The 22,936-nt window shown below is 39.8% G+C and overlaps 1 protein-coding gene across 6 annotated transcripts; it reads right to left on the bottom strand.

Moving 5' to 3' along the window:
• Window positions 1-71: 71 nt before the first annotated feature.
• Window positions 72-22,645, bottom strand: LOC135102867 (hydroxymethylglutaryl-CoA lyase, mitochondrial-like). 6 transcript variants are annotated; one of them, XM_064008461.1, is made up of 7 exons: window positions 22,469-22,645; window positions 20,466-20,576; window positions 4,615-4,784; window positions 4,093-4,216; window positions 3,602-3,814; window positions 3,075-3,263; window positions 72-2,704 (listed from the first exon to the last, which is right to left on the bottom strand). In XM_064008461.1, exons 2-7 carry the CDS (start codon window positions 20,562-20,564, stop codon window positions 2,474-2,476), a joined length of 1,026 nt encoding a protein of 341 aa, XP_063864531.1. In that variant the 5' UTR covers window positions 20,565-20,576; window positions 22,469-22,645; the 3' UTR covers window positions 72-2,473. The 6 variants fall into 6 exon arrangements, with proteins under 6 accessions (XP_063864531.1, XP_063864526.1, XP_063864527.1 ...); XM_064008456.1 differs by lacking the exon at window positions 22,469-22,645 and adding an exon at window positions 20,959-21,075; XM_064008457.1 differs by lacking the exons at window positions 20,466-20,576; window positions 22,469-22,645 and adding exons at window positions 5,468-5,497; window positions 5,746-5,948.
• Between the last annotated feature and the right edge of the window lie 291 nt (window positions 22,646-22,936).

Raw genomic sequence — 22,936 nt, 5'->3', positions numbered from 1 at the left:
CATCACCACTACTACTACTACTATTACTACTAATACTACTCCAGCCAGGAGGTATACAAACAATCAATATATGAAGCTTAATTCACATTTTAATGTAAAAATATAACCAGTTCAGATCCAAAATACAGTCACACTTATGTAAATCACACATCTAGTGAACAATGACCAAGAACATCATTACTTAGTTCCTGATCAACGTCAGTCTACAATAACAATAAGCTTCAGCCAGCTTAACACTGCATTCCACACTAATGACCAGGCTCTTGGTTCAGGGTGATCCTTTGGTAACAGTGAGAGCTAGGCAGTACTTCACCATACCCTCCTCCTGATCTTCCCTCTCATAACCTTACCTACATGTCTCCACAGAGGACACACACAAAGCTGTACTTTAACCTTTTAGATAATATGGGTTCTTTAGCTTAAAAAAGTGTTCTGGTGCTATTGTTAAATAGGACTCTGAAAGGTACCACTGATAGCAAAAGGAGTAATGGATAGTTTAGGCATTTTGATGTTTAGATATTTACTATTTTTCATTATTTATTTAAGGTTAATCCAATTACCTAATAAGCTTCACATTGTCACTAGGAGTCCTAGGGTTAAAATTCATCATGGCTTCATTGAAAACACCTTTGATTATATATATATATATATATATATATATATATATATATATATATATATATATATATATATATATATATATATATATATATATATATATATATATATATAAAATTTCACATTATTTTGCTCTGGCTTATAATAATGCACAGTTCATTTATAGTTCAAAATATACCTGACCATATAGCAGAGACAAGGCATTGCATCTCTTAGGCATTTCCAAACATCTCACTTATCCTCCACTAATTTCAGTCCTAAATTTGGCAAGAAACTACAGTACTATTTGAATCCAAAGTACAGTATTACTTTATAACATCAGTGCTCTTTCCTACACTACAACTCTACTGGTACAGCAGAGTGGTGGATTAAACCAACAACACCTCACACATCACTAGGGACTAAATTAGTTGAATCACTACATTTTTGTGTGCCTCTACACCTCAACTGGATAAAATAATGATTGTTAGTAATATTACCACACTCACTTCTACTATGCTTTGTTTTCACTCAATCTCAAATCCTTCAATAAGCTGAGAATCTACTTACAAAATCTGAGAGCAGACAGATTCTCAGCACATGAGGACTTCAGATTGAGGAAAAATGCTAAATGAGGTGAATGTGGGATATTACATACTTGTGTCATTAAATAAACACTATAAAAGTATATAAGGTTCAATTTCATCCAAAGGAACACTAAGGGAGTGGAGGGAGGTTGTGTGTGTTCTCCATACAGCTTGCTTCACAAGACTGGTGGAGAACATGGTGATGTGATGGTGTGGGTGAAAACATAAAAATGGTTCCTTAAGTTTGTCTGGTTTGTACAGTGCATGACACAAGCTTTTAAGCCTCAGCTCATGACAAAACAAATCTAAATGTTCTGTAACCACATGATTACAATGTTTAGATCTACATATATAACCATACAGTTAAAATACTGATGTTGAAAAGTACTAAATGTTAGTTACTAATTCACAGAATAATAGATTTTTTTAAATACTATTTTTCTGTTTAGTGCAACATAAGTAAGTAAGTGCATTCTAAAGGTGCTTAAATTCATCAAAATATCCATGAATATGATAGTGCATTATCTGAAGTCTTTTAAAATGTATAAATTTAAAAAATATTTTGGAACATACATAAACACCTAACATCAGGCATCTTCTTTTGTGTATGTGGATGTGTGTGACCACTTGCATGACTTCTGCAACCATTGGCAACATGCAACACATCTGTGACCCATTTCCTGACAAATTCCTTGGTAATATCCTCTAATAACACCCAAGAAGCCTCTTTCAGGAGTAAAATTACATACTACTCTATACCACTATCTCATGTATCACAGACAAACACAAAACAACCCACTAACTTTGTGATATGATGATGAAGATTAATAATGCAGAATGGGGTTGAAATCATACAAACCTAAATGACTTGAGATGCAGCTTGACATGTCTATACAACTACAACATTAGAGGTTGAGCTGCAGTTTCAACAAGACATGAGCATGTACCAATAAAACAAAAAACAAAATAAAAATTCAACTAATACTATACGAGTACATCCTTTTCTGCTGTCACAAATATTTTAGCACATACAGCACCTTTTCCCATCAATACAATATAGGTAGTTATCCAGCAGACAACAAGTTAGTACACTCCTTTGTTGCTCAATTGATAACAGAAAATGTCTTGTACCTGTCAAGTTAAAATCTGATCCCCACTTTTGTTTTTAGATACAGCTAAATCCAAATTAATTCCTCTATGTCTTGGACATTGCAATAAGGTGAAAGCTATGATAAATGATGATGCTGATGATGATGATGAAAAGTAGGTCCTATTCATAAAGACATAACTCAGCCTCCCTTGGTCTTGGCACAGCTTACCTTGCTCATGTTCTGCCTGTTGAGCACCTTACAGATATAGTTACCAGCCTCAATCAATTTGTCGAGGTCCACTCCAGTCTCTATCTGAAGACCGTTGAGCATGTAGACCACATCTTCTGTTGCTACATTCCCTGAGGCCCCCTTGGCATAGGGGCATCCTCCTAAGCCAGCCACGGAGGCATCCACCACACTCACACCCATCTGAGGACAAGGAAATGGAGGCTCCATTGTACACTCATGATAACTGATATCACCATTATAGAGTTTGAGCAACAAAGCATCTAACATCACCTAACATGTGTGTGATAGCTAACACTGCCTCATTCCCCTCAAAACTAACAATAAAGGAGAGTGTCTAGTATATTCTGAGAAGAAAACAGTCTTCCACACTTCTGAAAACTGGCATCATTATATGATCCTCTAAGAACATAACTACATTCACGCAAAATGTTAGGAAGAAACAGCCAGGAGACCTGACAGGTGGAGAGATGTACATGCATTGGAATGTGTAACAAGCTTAATTCAGTAAATATATATGTAGGTCATTACATTAGTTGAGTCTAGCACCCACCTGAAGTGCTGTCAGAATATTGGGCAGCGCCTGGCCATAGGTGTCATGACAGTGTATTGCCAACACATCTGCTGGCAACACTTTCAGCACTTCCTCTAACATGTGACGGATGCTGCCAGGGGTGCCCACTCCAATGGTATCCCCAAGGGAGATCTCGTAGCATCCCATCTCATACATAGTGTGGGCAACCTGAGGAAGGGAACACCTGGGATGAGTCTGGCATCTCAATTCAAGGTCTAAGACAGCAATGGGCAAGATACAGCCCATGACTTGGTTTGTGGTTGATCTTGTGGCCCACCAAATATATCTTGTGACATTCCTCAATAAGGTCTCCAGTGACTGATAAATAAATAGTTATACACTGGTGCAGAACTTAAACGATCCAGACATGTATATTTATAATGCTAATGAGTACCTCAAATTCACAAATAATGTTGCTAAAGTTCCAAGCCATGTACATAAAACAAGTCAATAAATTAGTAAAGAAGGCAAAACACTTTATAAAACATGAAGAAAACTGTCCATACCTGAGCCACAGTCCTGGGGTCGACAGGTCCCTCATAGGGGCAGCCACATACACAAGAGACGTAGCCCCTCACCCTTACACCTCTTGCCTTGGCTGCCTCCACCACTGCCTCAAAGCGTTCCAGAGATTCCATGATGCTGCAGTTAATGTTCTTCTGGCTGAAGGACTCTGAGGCAGCCCCGAAGATGGCCACTTCCTCACATCCTGCCTGAAACTGTACCATTTTCTTCTTGACACAATGAAAAATTTGGAAAATAAATGCTTCAGGATTATTACATGACATAAGGTTAATTATTTTGTGAACTGAGGCATATTTTCCTAAGGCACAGCATACACAGTACAGTATGTCTCGTATATGCAAGTATAGATATTTGAATCAGAGAACTAGAAGAGGAAGAAGCAGTTAGGTATATACATCAACTGAAAAAAAATTTGAGTAAATATAGCTATGGAAACAAGACTACACAAGAATAGCTTAGACGCTGTCCTCACCGCTGCCTCAAATCCCTTCAGGTTTGGTGTCAGCACAGGGTACGACACCCCACTGAGGCGCTGAATTCCCTGCATCACCTCCATATGGTCAGCCATCTGAGGCACCCACTTTGGTGAGACAAAACTGAAAGCAAAAATATTTGTGACAGGTTGGTAATTCCTAAAGAGGAGATAATGTTTGATATTTTGCACACAGTGTTAGGTTTATTTACCATCTAAGTATCCCAGGCATCAGAACCTTACTGTTTTGGTTGTTTGATCCCATCAGTCTGAAATGATCTAAGATTCATATCTGGAGTCAGAGCCAGCTTAATGCACATGAAGTACATGGAACCACTTCAGCTCTCTTGTCTTTAGAATCCAAAGTCTTAAAAAAATGTGCAGTGGTCTTGACATCAAATTCCACTGCATGATTTAAGACACAAGACAGTAACAGCCCTCTTAGTTGTCTTCCTGGGATGCCCAGACCAGTGAGATAATAGAACTTAATGTCTCCCTTGCTTATGTGACCCACTCACTGACCTGGTCACTTCCACTGCCCGATGTCCAGCTCTCGCCAACTTGTTGATCAGCTCTATCTTCACGTCCGTGGGCACCAAAGTCTTCTCATTCTGCAAGCCATCCCTGGGTCCCACCTCCACGATCTTTACCTTCCTTGGGTAGGGCGGCAGGGTATGCTGGGACCCTCGGATCTGTGTGTGTGTGTCAGTTGTCTCAGCCACCAGAATAACTCAGCTTATACTTGTACTACAAGGGTTTCCATGCAATTTCTTTTTAGTTTACCTACTGAGTAGATGTGAGTGAAATCCATCATGTTATGATCAAAGAAAGATGATCACTGAAACCTGAATGGATTTTAATTGGCCTTGAGTTGTCTTGCCACTATTCATACCAAAGTTTCAACCAAACAACCAAATCTGACATATGCTAATCTTGCACCTTAATAACATGATAACTAATCAGTATCAGGAAACCACACAACACTCACAGATAAGGCACTGCCAGTAGGTGTGAAGTGCATACTGGTGCTCACCACACCTCACTTCTCAATCTAATTAATCCCAACCATAACCAAAATTAAACTTAGCCTATCATGCCCTAAGCTTTACACATCAATACTATTGGTACATTATCACAACACTCACAGAAACAGCACTGCCATCAGCCTCTATTACATCTGGTGTGGGGCGCATGCTGGTGCTGGTCAGTGAGTAAACTTAACTGTACATGTATTTCAAGGCCACAATGTTAAACACTTTCCCCGGAAGAGAAGTGCACGGTAAAAACAGGATGGTTAAGGAGAGAGTAAAGAGAGCACATTAACAATGATAATGAGAGGCCGTGACATGCATGAAGTCTTTTGCTATCTCCCTACCTCCAGATACTGAGACTTCCCAAGAGTTTGCTAGAAAAAAGATAGGAGATTATTGAGAAAACCTTGGTTATATATAAAAGATTACGATAAAAATATCTGCTTTCAATGTTACATAAGACACAAGGCTAAACAAATTAACAGAAGATAATTACTTCCCTAATGTATAAACACGCGGGATAAAAAAGGTGAAAGATCATAAAGTATCAATCCTATCATATATTGTTATTAAGCAAGGTTAATAGGGACACACAGGCCCCTTCCCTTGCCTTTGTGCTCACCCCTGCCACACCGTAGTTCTTGCAGAAGGACTTGAGGGCTGAGAACAGGTCGGCCCGACAGAGAATCCTGGACATGGTGAAGGGGAGGAGGGTAAAAAGCAAGAAGAGATCAGCATCAGCTGTAAAGATTGTCGGCTGCTGCCCGCCTGGCTCCCGCAGCCCACCTCTCCCCCTCTCTCGCTCTAAGACCTCCTAGGACAGTCTCACTTCAGGGAACGTAACGTACACTATAATAGCCTTGGTCTCACTACAGGGATATTTTTTTTTCATAACTATGTATGTATTGGGATGATATTGAAGAATTTTGATCTTCGAGCTAGGTTAAGTTAGATTCCTTCAGTTCATTAGTTTCACTACTGATCACTATTTCAAAAAGCATCATATTTTGCCTAGAAATAAATGGCTAGTGTCTGGAAATAAGTTAAGACTGTTTCCATAATTCCTGTGTATTATTATTATTATTATTATTATTATTATTATTATTATTATTATGTAGAAGGCACACTGGCCAAAGGCAACAAAAATCCAATAAAATTAACAGGTATTCAAATATTTGATCCGTATGGTTTTTGTATGACTTCCTTGTCCTTTCCCTACTTTCACTGCCAGCCCCGTGCACTAATAAAATACCCACCGTCCTTGTCCATACTTCATTTCCATCTACATCAATTTCGCTAAAACCATCCCTCAGTGCAACACGTGTGATAATGCCGAGTCAATAGAGAGCTTTGAATGAATATTAGATAGATACATAGATGGATACTGGTAGGTATGTGTTCTTCATTTTTTTATTGTTACATTTTTATTGTTACAATAAAACACCTCCAGACATACCCTAATAGTCCCAAAACAACCTACAATCACATTCAAACACCTCCAAAACACTTAACACACCCAAAATACATCCAAAATACACTTATAACACCTAATACAAACCCAAAATACATTAAAATACCAGAACACACTCAAAACACTCCACAGCATCCCTCAATGCACACCTAGCACACTTAAAACGTTCAAGTAAAACCAAAACACACCAAAATACATTAAACATTACAAAGAAAGACAGGGCAGCAAGGAAACTAAGCTAAGTCTTAGCATTTTCCTGTTTGGCTTCTCCTCCATTTCTTCTTTCTTTTTCCTCATCTTCTATTTCTCTTATTTTCTTTCTCCTCTTACTCATATCTACACGCATGAGTTTAGAAACAGCTGGAAACACCTTAAAACTCTCTAATTTACGTTAAATATTAACAAAAAGGGACTCGAGCAAAGCGAGTCACGTGTCCCTGATGACGTCACAGCTCAGTTAATGACGTGACCTGCTAAATTTACGTATGCAACGTATTTATTTTGAAATTGACCCATCGCAAAAAAACTGAGCTAGGCTGGAATATCTTATATATTATGAAAGGCAATGCACTTTAACTAGTACCAGGAATATAAAAATATTCCAAGTCTCAGTAATAATAAAGATTTTTTTAAATAACTAATTGAAAAATTATTGGAACAAACACAATAAAAAAGAAAAAAAAATTCTACAGTCCACAAATCTGATTTATCACGAATGGAAGACACTTGAAAGAATCTGAACTATTCTTACAAACAATCAAAAGTTTGCTTGCAGCTGAAAAAAAAAAAAAAATACAGTACATCACTTTTTCGAGTTTTTAACATTCTTATAAATCACTAAAAGTCCACATATTTACCTGAAGAAGAATACAACACACTTAAAAAACAAGCAAGCCATTTTTAGAAGCAATAAAATCTTAACCAGATGCTAAAAAAAAAAAAAAAAAACTATATAACGATAAAAAAAACAACGGTTATTTAGACACAAATAACCTCATAATAAACCTATTTCCCCTAACACAGGTATGGAAAATACTTACAACATCACTAAATATTTTTTAGAAACCATAAAATCTTACTTGTAAGCCAAAAACATCCAAGTTAAGAAAATAGAAATAATACTGGAATCGGGCCAGACTCTGACAAACCATCATGGCGGCTGCAAGGATCTCGGGTAAAAACAAACATGGCTGTCACTCCTCACTTATTATTTGGGCTATTTTGAAGGTAATTGATATTGACTGTGTGTGTGTGTGTGTGTGTGTGTGTGTGTGTGTGTGTGTGTGTGTGTGTGTGTGTGTGTGTGTGTGTGTGTGTGTGTGTGTGTGACCTGCCTCTACCTCAGCTGACAGGTTGTTTACACATTGACGACCATTCAATATTTAGCTAAATTTTCAGAAGTTTCCAGACTCAGACATAAGGAAAATCTTAAAATAAACCAATAATCTCAAAAATACCCAAATAACGAATAACACTGGTTAAATACATAAACAACTAAAAGACACTACAGCACGTTGGAGGAGGAGAGAGTTATGGTGAAGGCTGTAAGACTGACTGAGGCAAGGTTGGCACCAGTATACTCACCTTATAGTGCTGCTTGGTGGTGCTTGATGCAGGAAGAAGGTGCCGGAAATATGGAGACAATGGTCACTAGAGTGTGTTTGGCAAGACTGATCAGTGTCGACCAACTACCAAAACATTCCAGCCACCTTCCTTCCCTCCCCAGCGCCACCACCGCCACCATCGCCACAAAAAGCTCCCGGGAATATAATTATAAACACTTGTCACTAGAATGTGTGTGACAAGACTGACTAGTACCGACGAAAACATTCCAGCCGCCCTCCCTCACTCCCCAGCGCTACCACCACCGCCACCATTCCAGCCGTCACTGTCTCCACCCAAGGTCCTCAGCCACACACACACACACACACGTTGACATGTTATCAAACAATACGTCAAATAATATAAATATCCTAACTTTCTCACTCCCCTTTCCCCATCCCTTAAGTAATATACCTCCTCGCTTCCCCACTCTAACGCCCTACGTGACTTAACTCCTGCTGGCTTCCCCACTGCCCACCTCATTCCCAAATATAACTCGTGGCTTCCTCTCCTTCCTCCCCGCTATTGTCGCCCACTGGCATCACACGCAGGTACATACTTATATGTATACTATATACTTGTTACGTCTGTTATGAGAGAGAGAGAGAGAGAGAGAGAGAGAGAGAGAGAGAGAGAGAGAGAGAGAGAGAGAGAGAGAGAATGATGTCTACTGAATATGAGAAGAGAACAACAACAAGAAGCAGAAAAAGAAGAAAAAAAATAGGTCTAAATACCGCCATATGCATGATGAGACACACACACACACACACACACAGAGCCAAGGGTGTTACAATGTGATGATTCAAACAATAGGTCTTATTAGGTATCTTCTTCCCTGCTTTGCCAAGGACGAGCAGCAGCAGCAGCATATAATTATAGTCAAAGATCCACCGGAATAAGTTGAGTGCAGGTCTATTTCTCTCCAGCATCTTTCCATCCTGTGGTCAAGCTCATTATGACACTCTTAAATATATGTGAAACCACCAATTATATAATTTTAAATACTACATGAGTGACTAACATATTTGAAAAGAAAAAGAAAAAAAAAAAAGAAAAAATATATATATATATATATATATATATATATATATATATATATATATATATATATATATATATATATATATATATATATATATATATATATATATATATATATATATATATATATATATAATCAGAGTAAAAGCTGTCAGACTTAAGTAATCCACACTGCAAGTAAAATGACACATATTGCATTAGTAAGGCAAGGATGCATAACTTTAACCAGAAAATTCGGAGCAGACTTCTCCATGCCACTTTTTTCATGCTCTGACACCGAATATAAATATTTACTTTTTTTTTTTTATTATGTAGTGGCTGATATGACGAAGGTGAAGCCACTGATCTTTACCTTGGTGAATCATGATCTGAAGGCCAAAAGAACAGAACTTATAAGTATTAACACTGATGTTGCAATTACTGAGTCTGCAGATTTACATCTTCCTTTCTCTTCATCCATCGCCACTCAACTGGTTGTTTTTCTACCTTCACTGAAACAAGTAACAATCATAAGTCTATGAAAAGCCTGCCTCCCATGTTGGTGCTATTGTCATATATTTATTTTTTGGGGAATGATATCTACAGACTATGCACTATGAAGGAGAATCGAGTTAAACAAATTGCAGAATACTATATAGGTACATATATAGGTAAAGAAAACTATTTTCCTGAGAGTAATACCAAGGTTAGGAAATGAAAAATTTAATGGTATATGTTAGGTTAGTGACGTGGGGAACGGGGCCTCTGCAATGGGGTATTAGGGAGAATGGATGAAAGTACTTGGAGGTTAGAACTTTGTCCCAAAATGGTCAATAACTGTTGCACAGAATTACCATTTCTTCCTTTATTCTGAGTACCAGATGTCTGACACTCACCAAGACTTCATATGTTCACTACTGGTCAAACCTGATATTGTTGCCTGCCTTCATTTCAAAGAAACGTAGCTCTCCACGTTGAAAGAATAACTACGCTATTTCTGCAAATCAATAAAAGTTTTTAATTTCTTAATAATGTTTAACTTTTTGCAACATCCTCAGCACATGTCTCTACGACCATCTCTATTAACCTCTGAAAGTTCTTCTTTGTTCTCTGGCAGACAAATACTCAATTACGTGAAGCGAACTCAAGTGTGTTATTGCTACCTTTTTTTCTCCAACCTTTCTCGCTCTCTCTTCTCAAGATGGAACTCATAAACTGTAAAGAATTTAATGGGAGAAGAGAACGAAATTTATTGTCTATAAACAGCATCTCGTTATAATGTATGAAACTATCGTACCTACACACCTCGCCGGCTTGCATTTTTGTATTGAAATGTTTTTTTATTAGCTGTAAAGGAAGAGGCTGCTTGAACAGGTTATATGAGCAAGGGTCCCCAGGGAAACATTAGAAGGGGGGAAAGGATGAGTGTTTGTTTCCTAGTGTTAAAAGGAAGAGGAGGAGAGGAGGTGTTAAAATGGAAGAGGAGGAAAAAAGAAAAAGAAGAATCTTCTCGTTAAGCTTCACATTTCGCAATTTAATGCAATCTATTCCTCTCAAGCTTCTGCAATATTGATGAGAAAAGGTGAATAAAAATCAATATATATATTTCTGAGGCTAGTATTATTTCCTTCCCCTTCTTCCTCCACCCCTCATTATTACGAAAAGTAGTCCAGATTAAAAACATTTTAGTTCGATTTAATTTATAAGTATTATCTGTTTTTATTTATTCACGACCGAAAACTGTCATACTGGAAATAAAGTAAACCAGGCCTTGCTGCACACACACACCCACAATGTGGTTAATAAGAATATCAATACAAATATTCGAAAAAAAAAATTAATATATATATATATATATATATATATATATATATATATATATATATATATATATATATATATATATATATATATATATATATATATATATATATATATATATATATATAAGATAAACTATACTATTAAAATATAACATGATATGTATTTACCTTTATATATATCTCTATTACGTAGCTTACACTTACATTTAATGAGAATAATCAACATAATACATATTTACAGGTCGGGGTCCACTGAAGCTAAGCTCTTTTATGGACCTGTAGTTTTCATATTTTGTCAGTCGTCAGTACAAATGGGCGGGTGTGACTAAACAGAAGACAGGCAACATCTGCCCCTGCCTCTATCCCTTGCCTTGTGCCTCTCCTATTTACCTTGCAGCGCCGAAGAATCAACAGGTTTACCAGGCTGGCCACGAGGGTCCCACGTCCACAGCCCCATTGTAAAGTATAATGCAACCTAGACACATAACGAAAGTTGCCTTTCATAGCAGCGACTGTCCTATGCTGTCAAAAGCCTCTCCTCCTCGTCTTCCTCCTCCTCCTCGTCTTCATCCTCCTCCTCCTCTTCCTCTTCCTCTCCTCCTCGTCTTCATTCTTGTCTTCCTGTTCCTTTTCCTCCACAACCAGCTCCATCTCCACTACCACCACCACCACCTCCTCATTTACTACTCTTTTTCCTCCTTTTCTTCCTTCCCTCTTTCATTCGCTCATTCATTAATTATTCCTTCCTTCCTTCCTTCCTTCCTTCCTTCCTTCCGTATGCCAGTGAAAAGAAAGAAAGGAACAAAGAGAGAGAGAGAGAAAAAAAAAACGATGTGGGGATGAAGGAAAGAAGAAAAGAATAAAGAAAACGGCAAGAATAGCAAAAAAATAAACATAAAACAAACACGAAAATGGGAAAGGAAAGAAGGAAAAAAAAAAAAAAACTGAAGAAACACTGGAAAAGAAATAATTAGGAAATAGATCAAAATATGTAAATATGAAAGAAGCAATGGAAATCCCTAAACAAAAAAAAAGAATGGACGAATGGAAGAGAGAAGGAGGGAAAGAGTGAAGGAAGGAGGGAAAGAAGGAAGAGGTGCAAATGTCATCAGCAAAATTCCCTACAAAGCAGATGAAGCTTTCCAAGTTATGAAAAAAAAAAGGTGTTGTTCTCTTCCAGTAATGAGAGAGAGAGAGAGAGAGAGAGAGAGAGAGAGAGAGAGAGAGAGAGAGAGAGAGAGAGAGAGAGAGAGAGAGAGAGAGAGAGAGAGAGAGAGAGAGAGAGAGAGAGAGAGAGAGAGACTAGTGTATATAATCTTGTTTAGTCATTACTGTAATTACAAGACAACGTCCGAATTAAACATTTATTATCTTCCTCTCAAAATCTCTACCCCACTCACGATGGTGAAGGAGGAGGAGGAGGAGGAGGAGGAGGAAGAGGAGGAGGAGGAGGAGGAGGAGGAGGAGGAGGAGGAGGAGGAGGAGGAGGAGGAGGAAGAAGACGAGGGAAGTGTTGTTCTACCGCTGACAAACAGAAGGTGGAGAGAACAAAGAGGAATGAAGGAGAACAAAGATACGATAAGAAAAAAGAGATGATAGAAAAGAGAATAGATAGAACATAGGAATGATAAGAGGGAGGAAAGAGGAGAGAAGTACAAAAAAATTAACACGAGAGGATGATGCAGAGGACGATAACCAGACGAGCAGATAAAGGTATAAAAGCAAAGAGAAAGAATGAAAGAAAAGACTAAAACGAGAGAAAAACACGATAATTAGAAGAGAGAGCGAGACGTCTAAATAAAATACAGAGAAAGGAAGAAAGACAAAAAGCTAAACAAACCGAGAGAAAAATAGACAATTAGGAGATAATAGACATCAAAATAAGAAACGGAGAAAGAATGAAAGACGAAGAGAAAGAAAGAAAAGGTCAAAACGAGAGATGAGAAAGACAATTAAGAAAAAAGAGACACCTTAATAGAAAGCAGAGAAAAGAGAGATAGAAAAGAAGAAACAAAGAAAGAAAACGGGTAATTAGAGAAAAGTAAAGCTAAACAAAAGCAAAGAACAATAAGGGGATGAAATTAAGAAAAAGGAGATAAAAGAGACAATCAAGAAGGAAACAGGGGAATGGAGAAATAGAGGGAAATATAAAAGGAAAAAAAAAGTGATAAAAAGAAAAGGAGAAATAGATATACCCAACAATTACTACTACTACATACAACAACTACTACTACTATTACTACTACTACGTACAACTAATAATAATAATAATAATAATAATAATAATAATAATAATAATAATAATAATAACAATAATAAGACGAAGAAGAAGGAGGAGGAGGAGGAGGAGAAGAAAACAACAACAACAACAACAACAAACGGAAAATAATAATAATAATAATTAATAATAATAATAATAATAATAATAATAATATTAATAATAATAATAATGATAATAAGTAAAAAACAGAAGAAAAAAGAGAAACTGAAAAAAAAAGAACGAGCGAAAAATAGAGACGGAAGAAAAAGAAAAGAGAAAGAGAGAAGGAAGAGGAGAGGAGTAATAGAAACAAACCCCACAGGGGCGCAGTAAAGAGAGGACCAGCAGACACACCCACAGGCGGCTCTCAACACCCACAGGCGGCTCTCAACACCCACACACACTCACACCCACACGACACACTATCTAAATCTTCCACAGAGAGGTCAAGGAAAGTCTCCTCACAACGCACTCCTTTCTCTCTCTCCTCCACATTTTTACACACACACACACACACACACACACGCACGCACATGACCATATTCTGAAATGCTTTTAACTCCGCACCTCCTCCACTATATCAAAAGGCTCTAATTGAAGTGGCACGGGTTATTTAAGACTATTATTTACTGTTCTAGTGACACTTTAATAAGATTTCTACATTATTAACGGGGGGGGGGGGGGGGGGAAACGCTCGTGAGAACCTGGGTAATCATCTCTGTGGCTTTTGAAAAACAGTCGTGGTAAGGGGAGCAAAGCGTTTTAAGCCACACACACACAGTAGTTACTCTTCTTTACCTTCCTTCACTCCACCACACACTGTCTCTCCCTCTGTTTCACTCCACTCTTTCTTTTCCTCTTTCCCTCCTCTTCCACTCCTTTATCACTACTATCTATTCTCGCTTCTTTTTTTTTCAGTGTTCCTCTTTCTCACTTCCTCCATTTCCTTCTTTCTCCCTCTCTTGCTCACTCTCTCACTCACCCACTCTTTACTCTCTATGCTTTTTCTCCCTTTCCTTACTCTCCCAGAGCTCCAGCCCTCCGTCTTTTCTCTCTTCTCCTCCTCCTCCTTATCCCTCTCTCACTCTTCACTAGTGCATCCCTCCTCTTCCTTGTCCTCTTCCTCCTCCTCTGGCTCTCTTCCACACATCTTCGAAGGATAAACAGGAAGGGTTTAAAGATCTTCTCCTCCTCCTTCCTCCTCCTCCTTCTCTTCCTCGAGATATACACAGTCTCAATAAAAGCAATCTTTCCGAGTCTTATAATCTAGTTTCTGTATTTCGTTTTCTCTCAATATATAAGTTTTCTCTGACTGGTTTCGTCCTCATTGTCAGGATTATTCTCACTGCATTTGTCCTTCCTTGCTTCCTTCCTTCCTTCCTTCCTTCCTTCTTTCGGTCTTGCGTCTCTCACCTATGCTGTCTTCGAGGTGGGTCAGGCAAGGTGTGTATGATTGTGTAATAGGGAGAGTGGGTACAGACAGGGGAGAGAGAGAGAGAGAGAGAGAGAGAGAGAGAGAGAGAGAGAGAGAGAGAGAGAGAGAGAGAGAGAGAGAGAGAGAGAGAGAGAGAGAGAGAGAGAGAGAGAGAGAGAGAGAGAGAGAGAGAGAGAGAGAGAGAGGAAAAGCACAAAAAAACAGGAAACTATCACATTATCACTTGCTTTCCTCTCTTCCTTCCTTCTTACTTTCCTTCCTTCCCTCATGTTTTCCCTCAGTCCCTTCATCCCTCTCTTTTCCTCTTTCTTTTCTTCTTTCCTTCCTTCCTTCCTTCCTTCCTTCCTTCCTTCCACAGCAATAAAGTTCCCGCTATTCGTCACCTCAAAACCCCTAAAATTCTTCCTTAACTTCCGGTCCCTTCCTACTTTCTTCCTTTTCTGCCTTCCTCCTCTGCAGCTTCTCCTCCCGTCTATCATTTCTTTCTTCCCTCTCTTCTGCCTTCCTTTCAGCCCCCTTCCTCCTTTCTCCTCTTCTTTACTTCACTTCCTTTCCTTTTTCCAGTATTTCTTCCCTTCTTCCCTACAGCGACGTGTGAGTGAATGTTGGTAATTATTCAAATGTTGTCTCTTTTGTTGCATCGTCGCTTTAGTGAGACGCCAACACTCATAATGAGGCTAATAAATCTGATACGTGTTACTGGTGCACTGATTTTGTCAATTAAAAAAAAGAAAGGGAAAAGACAGGAAAGAAAGACAGGAAAAAAGTAAAATGAAAAAAAAATAAATAAAACGATAATTAGAGAAAAGTACTCGAGCTCAACAAAAAAGTAAAGGAAAATAAAGGATGAAGTTCAGATTTTATTTCATGTGTCACTTTAATACTCTAAGACAGTGTTCTTCAATCTTTTCTACGTTCATGCATCTTCCCGGGGAGCTAATGGAAAACTCGTGTATCCTGGAGCCTAGGACGATTAATTACAAAAAAATCTCATGAATATTTCACGTTTGTCTAATTTTAAAGACTGAAAACACATACCACTGCTCTCAGACATACCACCATCACTACCACCATCACAACCATCACCAATGACAACAACAGCAACACTTTCTCGGCAATCACCACTATTACTACCACCAACACTATTACTACCACTCCCGCCTCCGCATCGCTTTCCTCAATATTTTACAAAAATTCCATTTGGTTTTCACGCGTGTGTGTGTGTGTGTGTGTGTGTGTGTGTGTGTGTGTGTGTGTGTGTGTGTGTGTGTGTGTGTGTGTGTGTGTGTGTGTGTGTCAGTGTGTGTGCGCGTCTGTCTGTGTGTGTTGGTAAATAATGATAATCTCTCTCTCTCTCTCTCTCTCTCTCTCTCTCTCTCTCTCTCTCTCTCTCTCTCTCTCTCTCTCTCTCTCTCTCTTAGGAACAAAGACGAAAGATAATAGAAACAGAAAATACACAAGAAGCGGAAATGAGCATAATAATTAAAGCAAAACAGGAAAGAAGGGAAGAGGAGGAGGAGGAGGAGGAGGAGGAGGAGGAGGAGGAGGAGGAGGAGGAGGAGGAGGAGGAGGAAGGAAAAGGGTGGGGTGTCTCACAGTTAAAGTAAACGAGACTAAGCAAACGATACTTACCATATAATTACCTGGGGCATATAATTAACCTGTAGGAGGAGGAGGAGGAGGAGGAGGAGGAAGACGAGGACGAAAGAGGAAGTGCTGCCTTGAATAACGACGCGCGCGCGCACACACACACACACACACACACACACACACACACACACATTTACAGTTTTACGCATCCAAAACTTAGTCCTACAGTGCTTCCTTGACGCACTCTTCCTCACTCACTCACTCATTCACTCACTCAGTCAGTCACTTGGTACTGGGGGTGGATAGTAAGCTGGAGATACAAAGTGATGAAGCCAGTGCGTGCCTTTTTTCCACTCAGCCTTCCACCTCTTGTGATCCTTAGTGGGTTTGACTTAAGGATGGCGATCAATTAAAACGATTCACACGATCAATATCTAGCTAAATTTTGCAGACTCAGATGCGAAGAAAACTCGCGAATCACTCTATATAATACGTAGTAGTAGTAGTAGTAGTAGTAAGAGGTGGAGGAATGGAAGACGTAATGATGAACTCGGTAAAGTCAACTAAGGCGAGATTGTCAGTGGCCGCTGTAATCACCTTAAGTAGTCGTCCCTCTCTGGTTCTGTTTTGTGGTGTAAGTAAGGAGATGCGGAAATGTGGAAACACCAGTGTCCGTATTCAGAGACGCTTTGCACTCTCACCGCGACTATTTTCAAAGGTCACAGACATGATTAGCCGGGTCCTCAAGACCGTTTCTTCTTTACAAAATGTAGAAAAGATGTTAAGCTGTAACTGGAACCGTAAAGACACTCCTAAAGGCTCGTGTAGCTGTAACTAGAGGCTTTTATGAGTAATGGACATGTGGGGCAAATGTGCTTCAAAATATGATCCCACCGAACTAGCTGCACTCCGGACCACCACCTACCGTCATCCTACTCACCACACGCACGCATCTACCTACACGGACTGGCGCCACTTGTCTCGATCGGGTGCCACAAAAGTTGACATATTACCAAATATCAAGTTTATTATTTAAAAAAAAGTTTAAATATTATGTAGATTAATAGTAATTCTACATAGTTATGTGCAACTTCCCTTTACATATATTGTAATATAAATAATAATAATATAAATGTAGAATGATATAAAACCTGGTTTCCCCACTTTCCTCCCCGTTAATGTAAACACACTGGTAACATACCCAGGTAACTAACTAACTACCACTTAACTAATTAGACAATAGTTTGTTCGTTACAATATAGTATATGTTATGGTTTTTGTGCGACAGAGAGAGAGAGAGAGAGAGAGAGAGAGAGAGAGAGAGAGAGAGAGAGAGAGAGAGAGAGAGAGAGAGAGAGAGAGAGAGAGAGAGTGTGGAAAAAAGAGGAAAAGATTTCTCGCCGCTAAAAACAAAGCAATAGAGTAAGATATAAAAGTTTAAACGTAAGCAAGGGGAAAAAAAAGAAAACGCCAAACAAGTAAGTAAATAACAGGCAGTAAATTAAACGTTTCCTCCGCCAAGTTAAAATGAACGAGTTTTCACCACAACAAACACCATACTCTTGACCTTCGCTTGTTTACCTTCGTTTTCTCCTGCACGTATTACAAATTAGTGCACGCCTCCTCCTCCTCCTTCTCCTCCTCCTCCTCTTCTCCTCCTCCTTCTCAGCTTCATTCCTCCCTTTCTCTTCCTCAACTCCGCTTAGAAAAATTTCAGTGATAACGATGAAAATCCCTGCACGAAACACACACACACACACACACACACACACACACACACACAACGTTCATCTTCCCATCCAATTTAAATTTTTGTATTCCCTTTTTCCGAATTTTTGTTTCCCCTACACTTTTCAAGAGAGAGAGAGAGAGAGAGAGAGAGAGAGAGAGAGAGAGAGAGAGAGAGAGAGAGAGAGAGAGAGAGAATCCTTTCCACTCAATTTAATAGTTGTACATTCATTACCTTAAGTACTTCTTCCTAAGTGATTCCTTCCTCGCTTTCATTGTATTTTTTCTTCTGTCTTTTCTCCCTGTTCTCTGTCTCTCTTGGACTCCTTCAGGATATCGAGAAAAAAGGATTTTCCTCCCTCCTTCCTTTTCTTCCCTCCTTTTTCTTCCTTATATTCTCTCTCTTTTCCTTGTTCTCTTATCTTTTCTGTCCACACACACACACACACACACACACACACACTCTCTCTCTCTCTCTCTCTCTCTCTCTCTGAAGGTCATCTCCTCATTGCCATTGTGTGTGTGTGTGTGTGTGTGTGTGTGTGTGACCCACAGCCTCCGGGGGAGTCATTCCCTCCCCTCATCTACCTCCTCCGCTTCTTCCTCCTCCTTTCTTTTATTCCCTTTTATATTTCTCTCTCTCTCTCTCTCTCTCTCTCTCTCTCTCTCTCTCTCTCTCTCTCTCTCTCTCTCTCTCATATTAGCTCTCCTCATTCCCTTGTTCTTCTTTATTCGTATTTTCCTCATGTTACTCTATATATATATATATATATATATATATATATATATATATATATATATATATATATATATATATATATATATATATATATATATATATATATATATATATATATATATTTCTTTTATTTCCTTCCTCTCTTTTTTTCTCAACTTTCATTTCCCCTTCTCAATAACCATCTTATCTCTTTCCTTCCTTCCTTCCTTCTTTTCTTCTTTCTTTCCTCCCTTTCTTCACTCATTCCTGAGTCCTTCTCCTCGCGGACATTATGCTTCCCCTCACGTCTTCTATTGTGCATTCAGGACTGACCGTGACTCTCTCTCTCTCTCTCTCTCTCCTCTCTCTCTCTCTCTCTCTCTCTCTCTCATAGCGACAACAAATAAATCTCTTGACGTGGCTTGCTTTCTGTGGTCTGGTTTGCGTCGTTCTTTTGTTTTGTGGCGGGAAGTTTTGTCTTACTCCCTCGCTTTGTTTTCTGCGACGTGCTTCTCAGAGGACGCGGCCGAGTGGAAGAGGAAGAGGAGGAAGCTGCTGGCGGCGGCGAGGACGGCAATGAAAACAAGAGATTGATTGCTTGGGGACTGATTGCTTGAGTGATTGATTTTGGCGCCGCAACAACACCATTAAAAGGCGAGCCGTAAAATTATAAGAGACGGATGAGGACGAGGAGGAGGACAAGGACGAGGACAAGGACGAGAGAAGGACAAAGACGAGGACGAGGAGGAGGAGGAGGAGGAGGAGGAGGAGGAACATAAGAACATAAGGGAAGCAGCAAGAAGCCATCAGACCTACACGTGAGAGTCCCTGCATAAAACATACCTACCTACTTCCAACTATCATCACTATCCATAAATTTGCCTGATTTTCTTTTAAAGCTCTCTAATGACTCAGCACTAATGGGGTGGAGGAGGAGGAGGAGGAAGAGAAATACGTATAGGAATGGATAGAACACTGATAGCAAGGGAACCAGAGAACGTGTTAGATTATATAAGCAAACGGTGGTTCCCAGATCTTAAGTGAGGGTTCCGAGTGTTTCTGATGCTCGCTAGACTGTCTCAGAATTTATGAACAAATAGCGAACAAGTATACCATGTCAGAATGGCTGACAATTAACGCTATATGTACACACACACACACACACACACACACACATCTAGGGGCGCAGGGTTAGGTTAAACCAGAATTGCATTTAGGGTCGCAATAAAAAAAAAAAAGTTTGGGAGCCACTAAACTATACTACTTTTACTACTACACTATTACTACTACATGCAACTGATAAACTACGAATAGAAGAATAAGATAGAACTAAGCAAGGCTCTTCCCACTCCCGCTCTCTTCCTCCGGCAACATGATGTTAGTAATGCTCATGAAGAACGTAGGAAGGAAGGAAAGAAGGAAGAAAGGAAGGAAGGAAGGAAGGAAGTTGATGGAAGTATACGCATGAAGAGAGAAAAAAAAAGACGACGACGTTGCAGAATTAAAAAAAAACAAAAAAACAGGCATGTGTTTTGGAAAGGTGTATTAAAATTTGTATTTGCACACATGAAGCGTATTGGACAGAGAGAGAGAGAGAGAGAGAGAGAGAGAGAGAGAGAGAGAGAGAGAGAGAGAGAGAGAATTCAGGTGACCTTCGTCCCCTCGTCCGACTGTAGCCAAAGCACACACACTAACCTGGGCGGATAGGGAGAGGGCAGGGTCACCTACACACACGTCACTCTTCACATAAGCAGGTACCAGACTCACTCCATCTGACATACCTCGTTCATCCATCTGCACTGTCACCTGTGTGGATAGAGGGAGAGTTAAGAAGGCACAGGCAGTTAGGAAGGGAAGAAATAGTAAGGGAAGATACAAAGTTAGGAATAGACAACGTAAAGAATAGACAGCGTGAGGAACAGGCAGATTAATACAGTTAAGAAGGCACAGACAACGTTAGGAACAGACAAAAAACGTCAATAAACATCAGATAAAATAAGGAAAATCAAAGTAACAACCCTAAACAAACCAGTTCCATTGTTACTTCCACTTATTACCAGCCCAGTTAACAACCCTACCACTTAACTCCAGGTAACAATAGTTGAAGCAGTAAAAGTAGTAGTAGTAGTAGTAGTAGTAGTAGAATTAAAAGTAGTAGTAGAAACACAGATAAACTAATTAACTTTACCATTAGATTGGGATGAGATGGGGTGAGGGGAGGGCCGACCCACCTCCTGGACTGAGTAGGGGAGGGGGTGGGGGGAGCATCTGGAAACGCACACGTGTACATTGTTATACGTACATACACCAGTACGTGCACAAACTCACCTCAAGCACACACAGTTATTTTTACGTACATGTACATACACAGTAGACAAATACGTACTTACAACACTCTTTACATAACAAGAGAAAGACTCACCCACACAGCTATTCACGTCCACACACACAGACGATAGTGAACTACACGCACAAAAGACATGATTACACAATATCACAAACACACACACACACACACACACACACATCCCAAAGCACTGATATGCATTTTAACAGCGTCATCCACACAGACACACCCAAAATACTAAAAACACACCCAAAAACACTGCCACACATCGATAATATTAAAAACACACACCCAAACACTGCCACGCACCCGTAACACCTCCACACACACTCGCATAGCCAGCAGAAGGCCCACAGCAGCTCAGACACCAGATCTTACAATATTTTCCTTAATTTCCTTTCTCTTCGAAATATTCCTTCATTTCCCACCACCGCCACCACTCAGAGGCCAGAGGGAGGGTATATTGTATACCTTTCTAGTCGCCCCCCCCTTACTCGTCCTCACGCCTAGTACCTCCATTATCCCTTGCTCCTAACCCTACACCTCAAAACCCCCCCCCTCTAAACCCTCACGTCCCCCACACTTGCATCTAGTAGCTTCATGTATCACAACGCACGTCGCAACACCAATGACACCCTTCTAACATCGCAACCTCTCCCTAAAACACCCCAGAATCTTTCGTCTTACCTCAAGCACCCTGCCTATACCTTGACACCCACAGTAACTATCGCCAACATGCTTACGAAATTCCTCAGATCTCAAAGTAACTCTAATCACACCAACATACACCAAAACTTCCCCAAAATAAAACGAAAACACCACAAATAGCTTCAATACACTCCCGACTACATCGAAGACACTCCAAAATGCCATTAATACCACCAAAACACCCGAACAACCTAAAAACACCTCCAAACATAACATAATACCCCACAAAAATTTTTTTGGAAACTTTAAAACTTGTTATAAGCCAAAATGTTTTAGTTTAAAACTTGTTATAAGCCAAAATATATAAGTTAAGGAAATAAGAAATAATATTGGAATCGGGCCAGACTCTGACAAATCATCATGGCGGCTGAGGCGACCTGAGGTGAAAACAAACAAGGCTGGCACTCCTCCTCACTTATTATTTTGGGTTATTTTGGAGGTTATTTATCTTTTTCTTGATTAATTTCGGCTGTGTGTGTGTGTGTGTGTGTGTGTGTGTGTGTGTGTGTGTGTGTGTCCCGACTATTTCAAGATGGATAACTTTATCCGACTCTTATCCCACCCCCTCCTGCTCCGTTCTGCGTCCTCCCTGCCCGTGTCACCCGACCCAGCTAGACGCCGAGACCAGCACCGCAGTACTCACCTTAGGTAGTCCTGTTTCTCTAGTGCTGCTTGGTGGTGTTTGATGCAGGAAAAAACTGCCGGGAATATGGAAACACTGGTCACTTAGGTGTGTGTAGACTGACAAATGCCGTCCAAAACACTCCAGCCACTCTCCCTCATTCCCCAGCACAGTCTCCACCAACACCACCGCCACAAAATGCTGCTAGGAATATAGAAACATTGGTCACTAGAGTGTTTGTGGAAAGACTGACCAGTGCCGATCAAGACACCCCTATCGCCCTCCCTCCCCAACACCACCACCGCCACCAGTCCAGCCAGTCACTGTCCCTTAGGCCTCAGCTCGCCCCGCCCCGCCCCGCACACACACACACACACACACACACACACACACACACACACAGGTTGACATGTTATCAAATAATAATTATGTCAAATGATATAAATATCCAAGCTTTCTCACTTCCCTTTTTCCCGCCCCTTTTCCTCG

The sequence above is a fragment of the Scylla paramamosain genome, chromosome 8, assembly GCF_035594125.1.
Source record: "Scylla paramamosain isolate STU-SP2022 chromosome 8, ASM3559412v1, whole genome shotgun sequence".
NCBI classification, from domain to species: Eukaryota; Metazoa; Arthropoda; class Malacostraca; order Decapoda; family Portunidae; genus Scylla; species Scylla paramamosain.
This window is presented reverse-complemented; position numbering and strand designations above follow the sequence as displayed.

What these genes read in the sequence shown, in the direction of transcription:
- LOC135102867 (XM_064008456.1), bottom strand. Translation starts at nt 21,060, where the DNA reads ATGTACACGTGTGCGTTTCCAGATGCTCCCCCCACCCCCTCCCCTACT. An exon ending in TGAAGGGATTTGAGGCAGCG is followed by an intron (nt 3,815 to 4,092) that starts GTGAGGACAGCG and finishes AAAATGGTACAG; the next exon opens with TTTCAGGCAGGATGTGAGGA. An exon ending in ATATTCTGACAGCACTTCAG is followed by an intron (nt 2,705 to 3,074) that starts GTGGGTGCTAGA and finishes CCTTGTCCTCAG; the next exon opens with ATGGGTGTGAGTGTGGTGGA.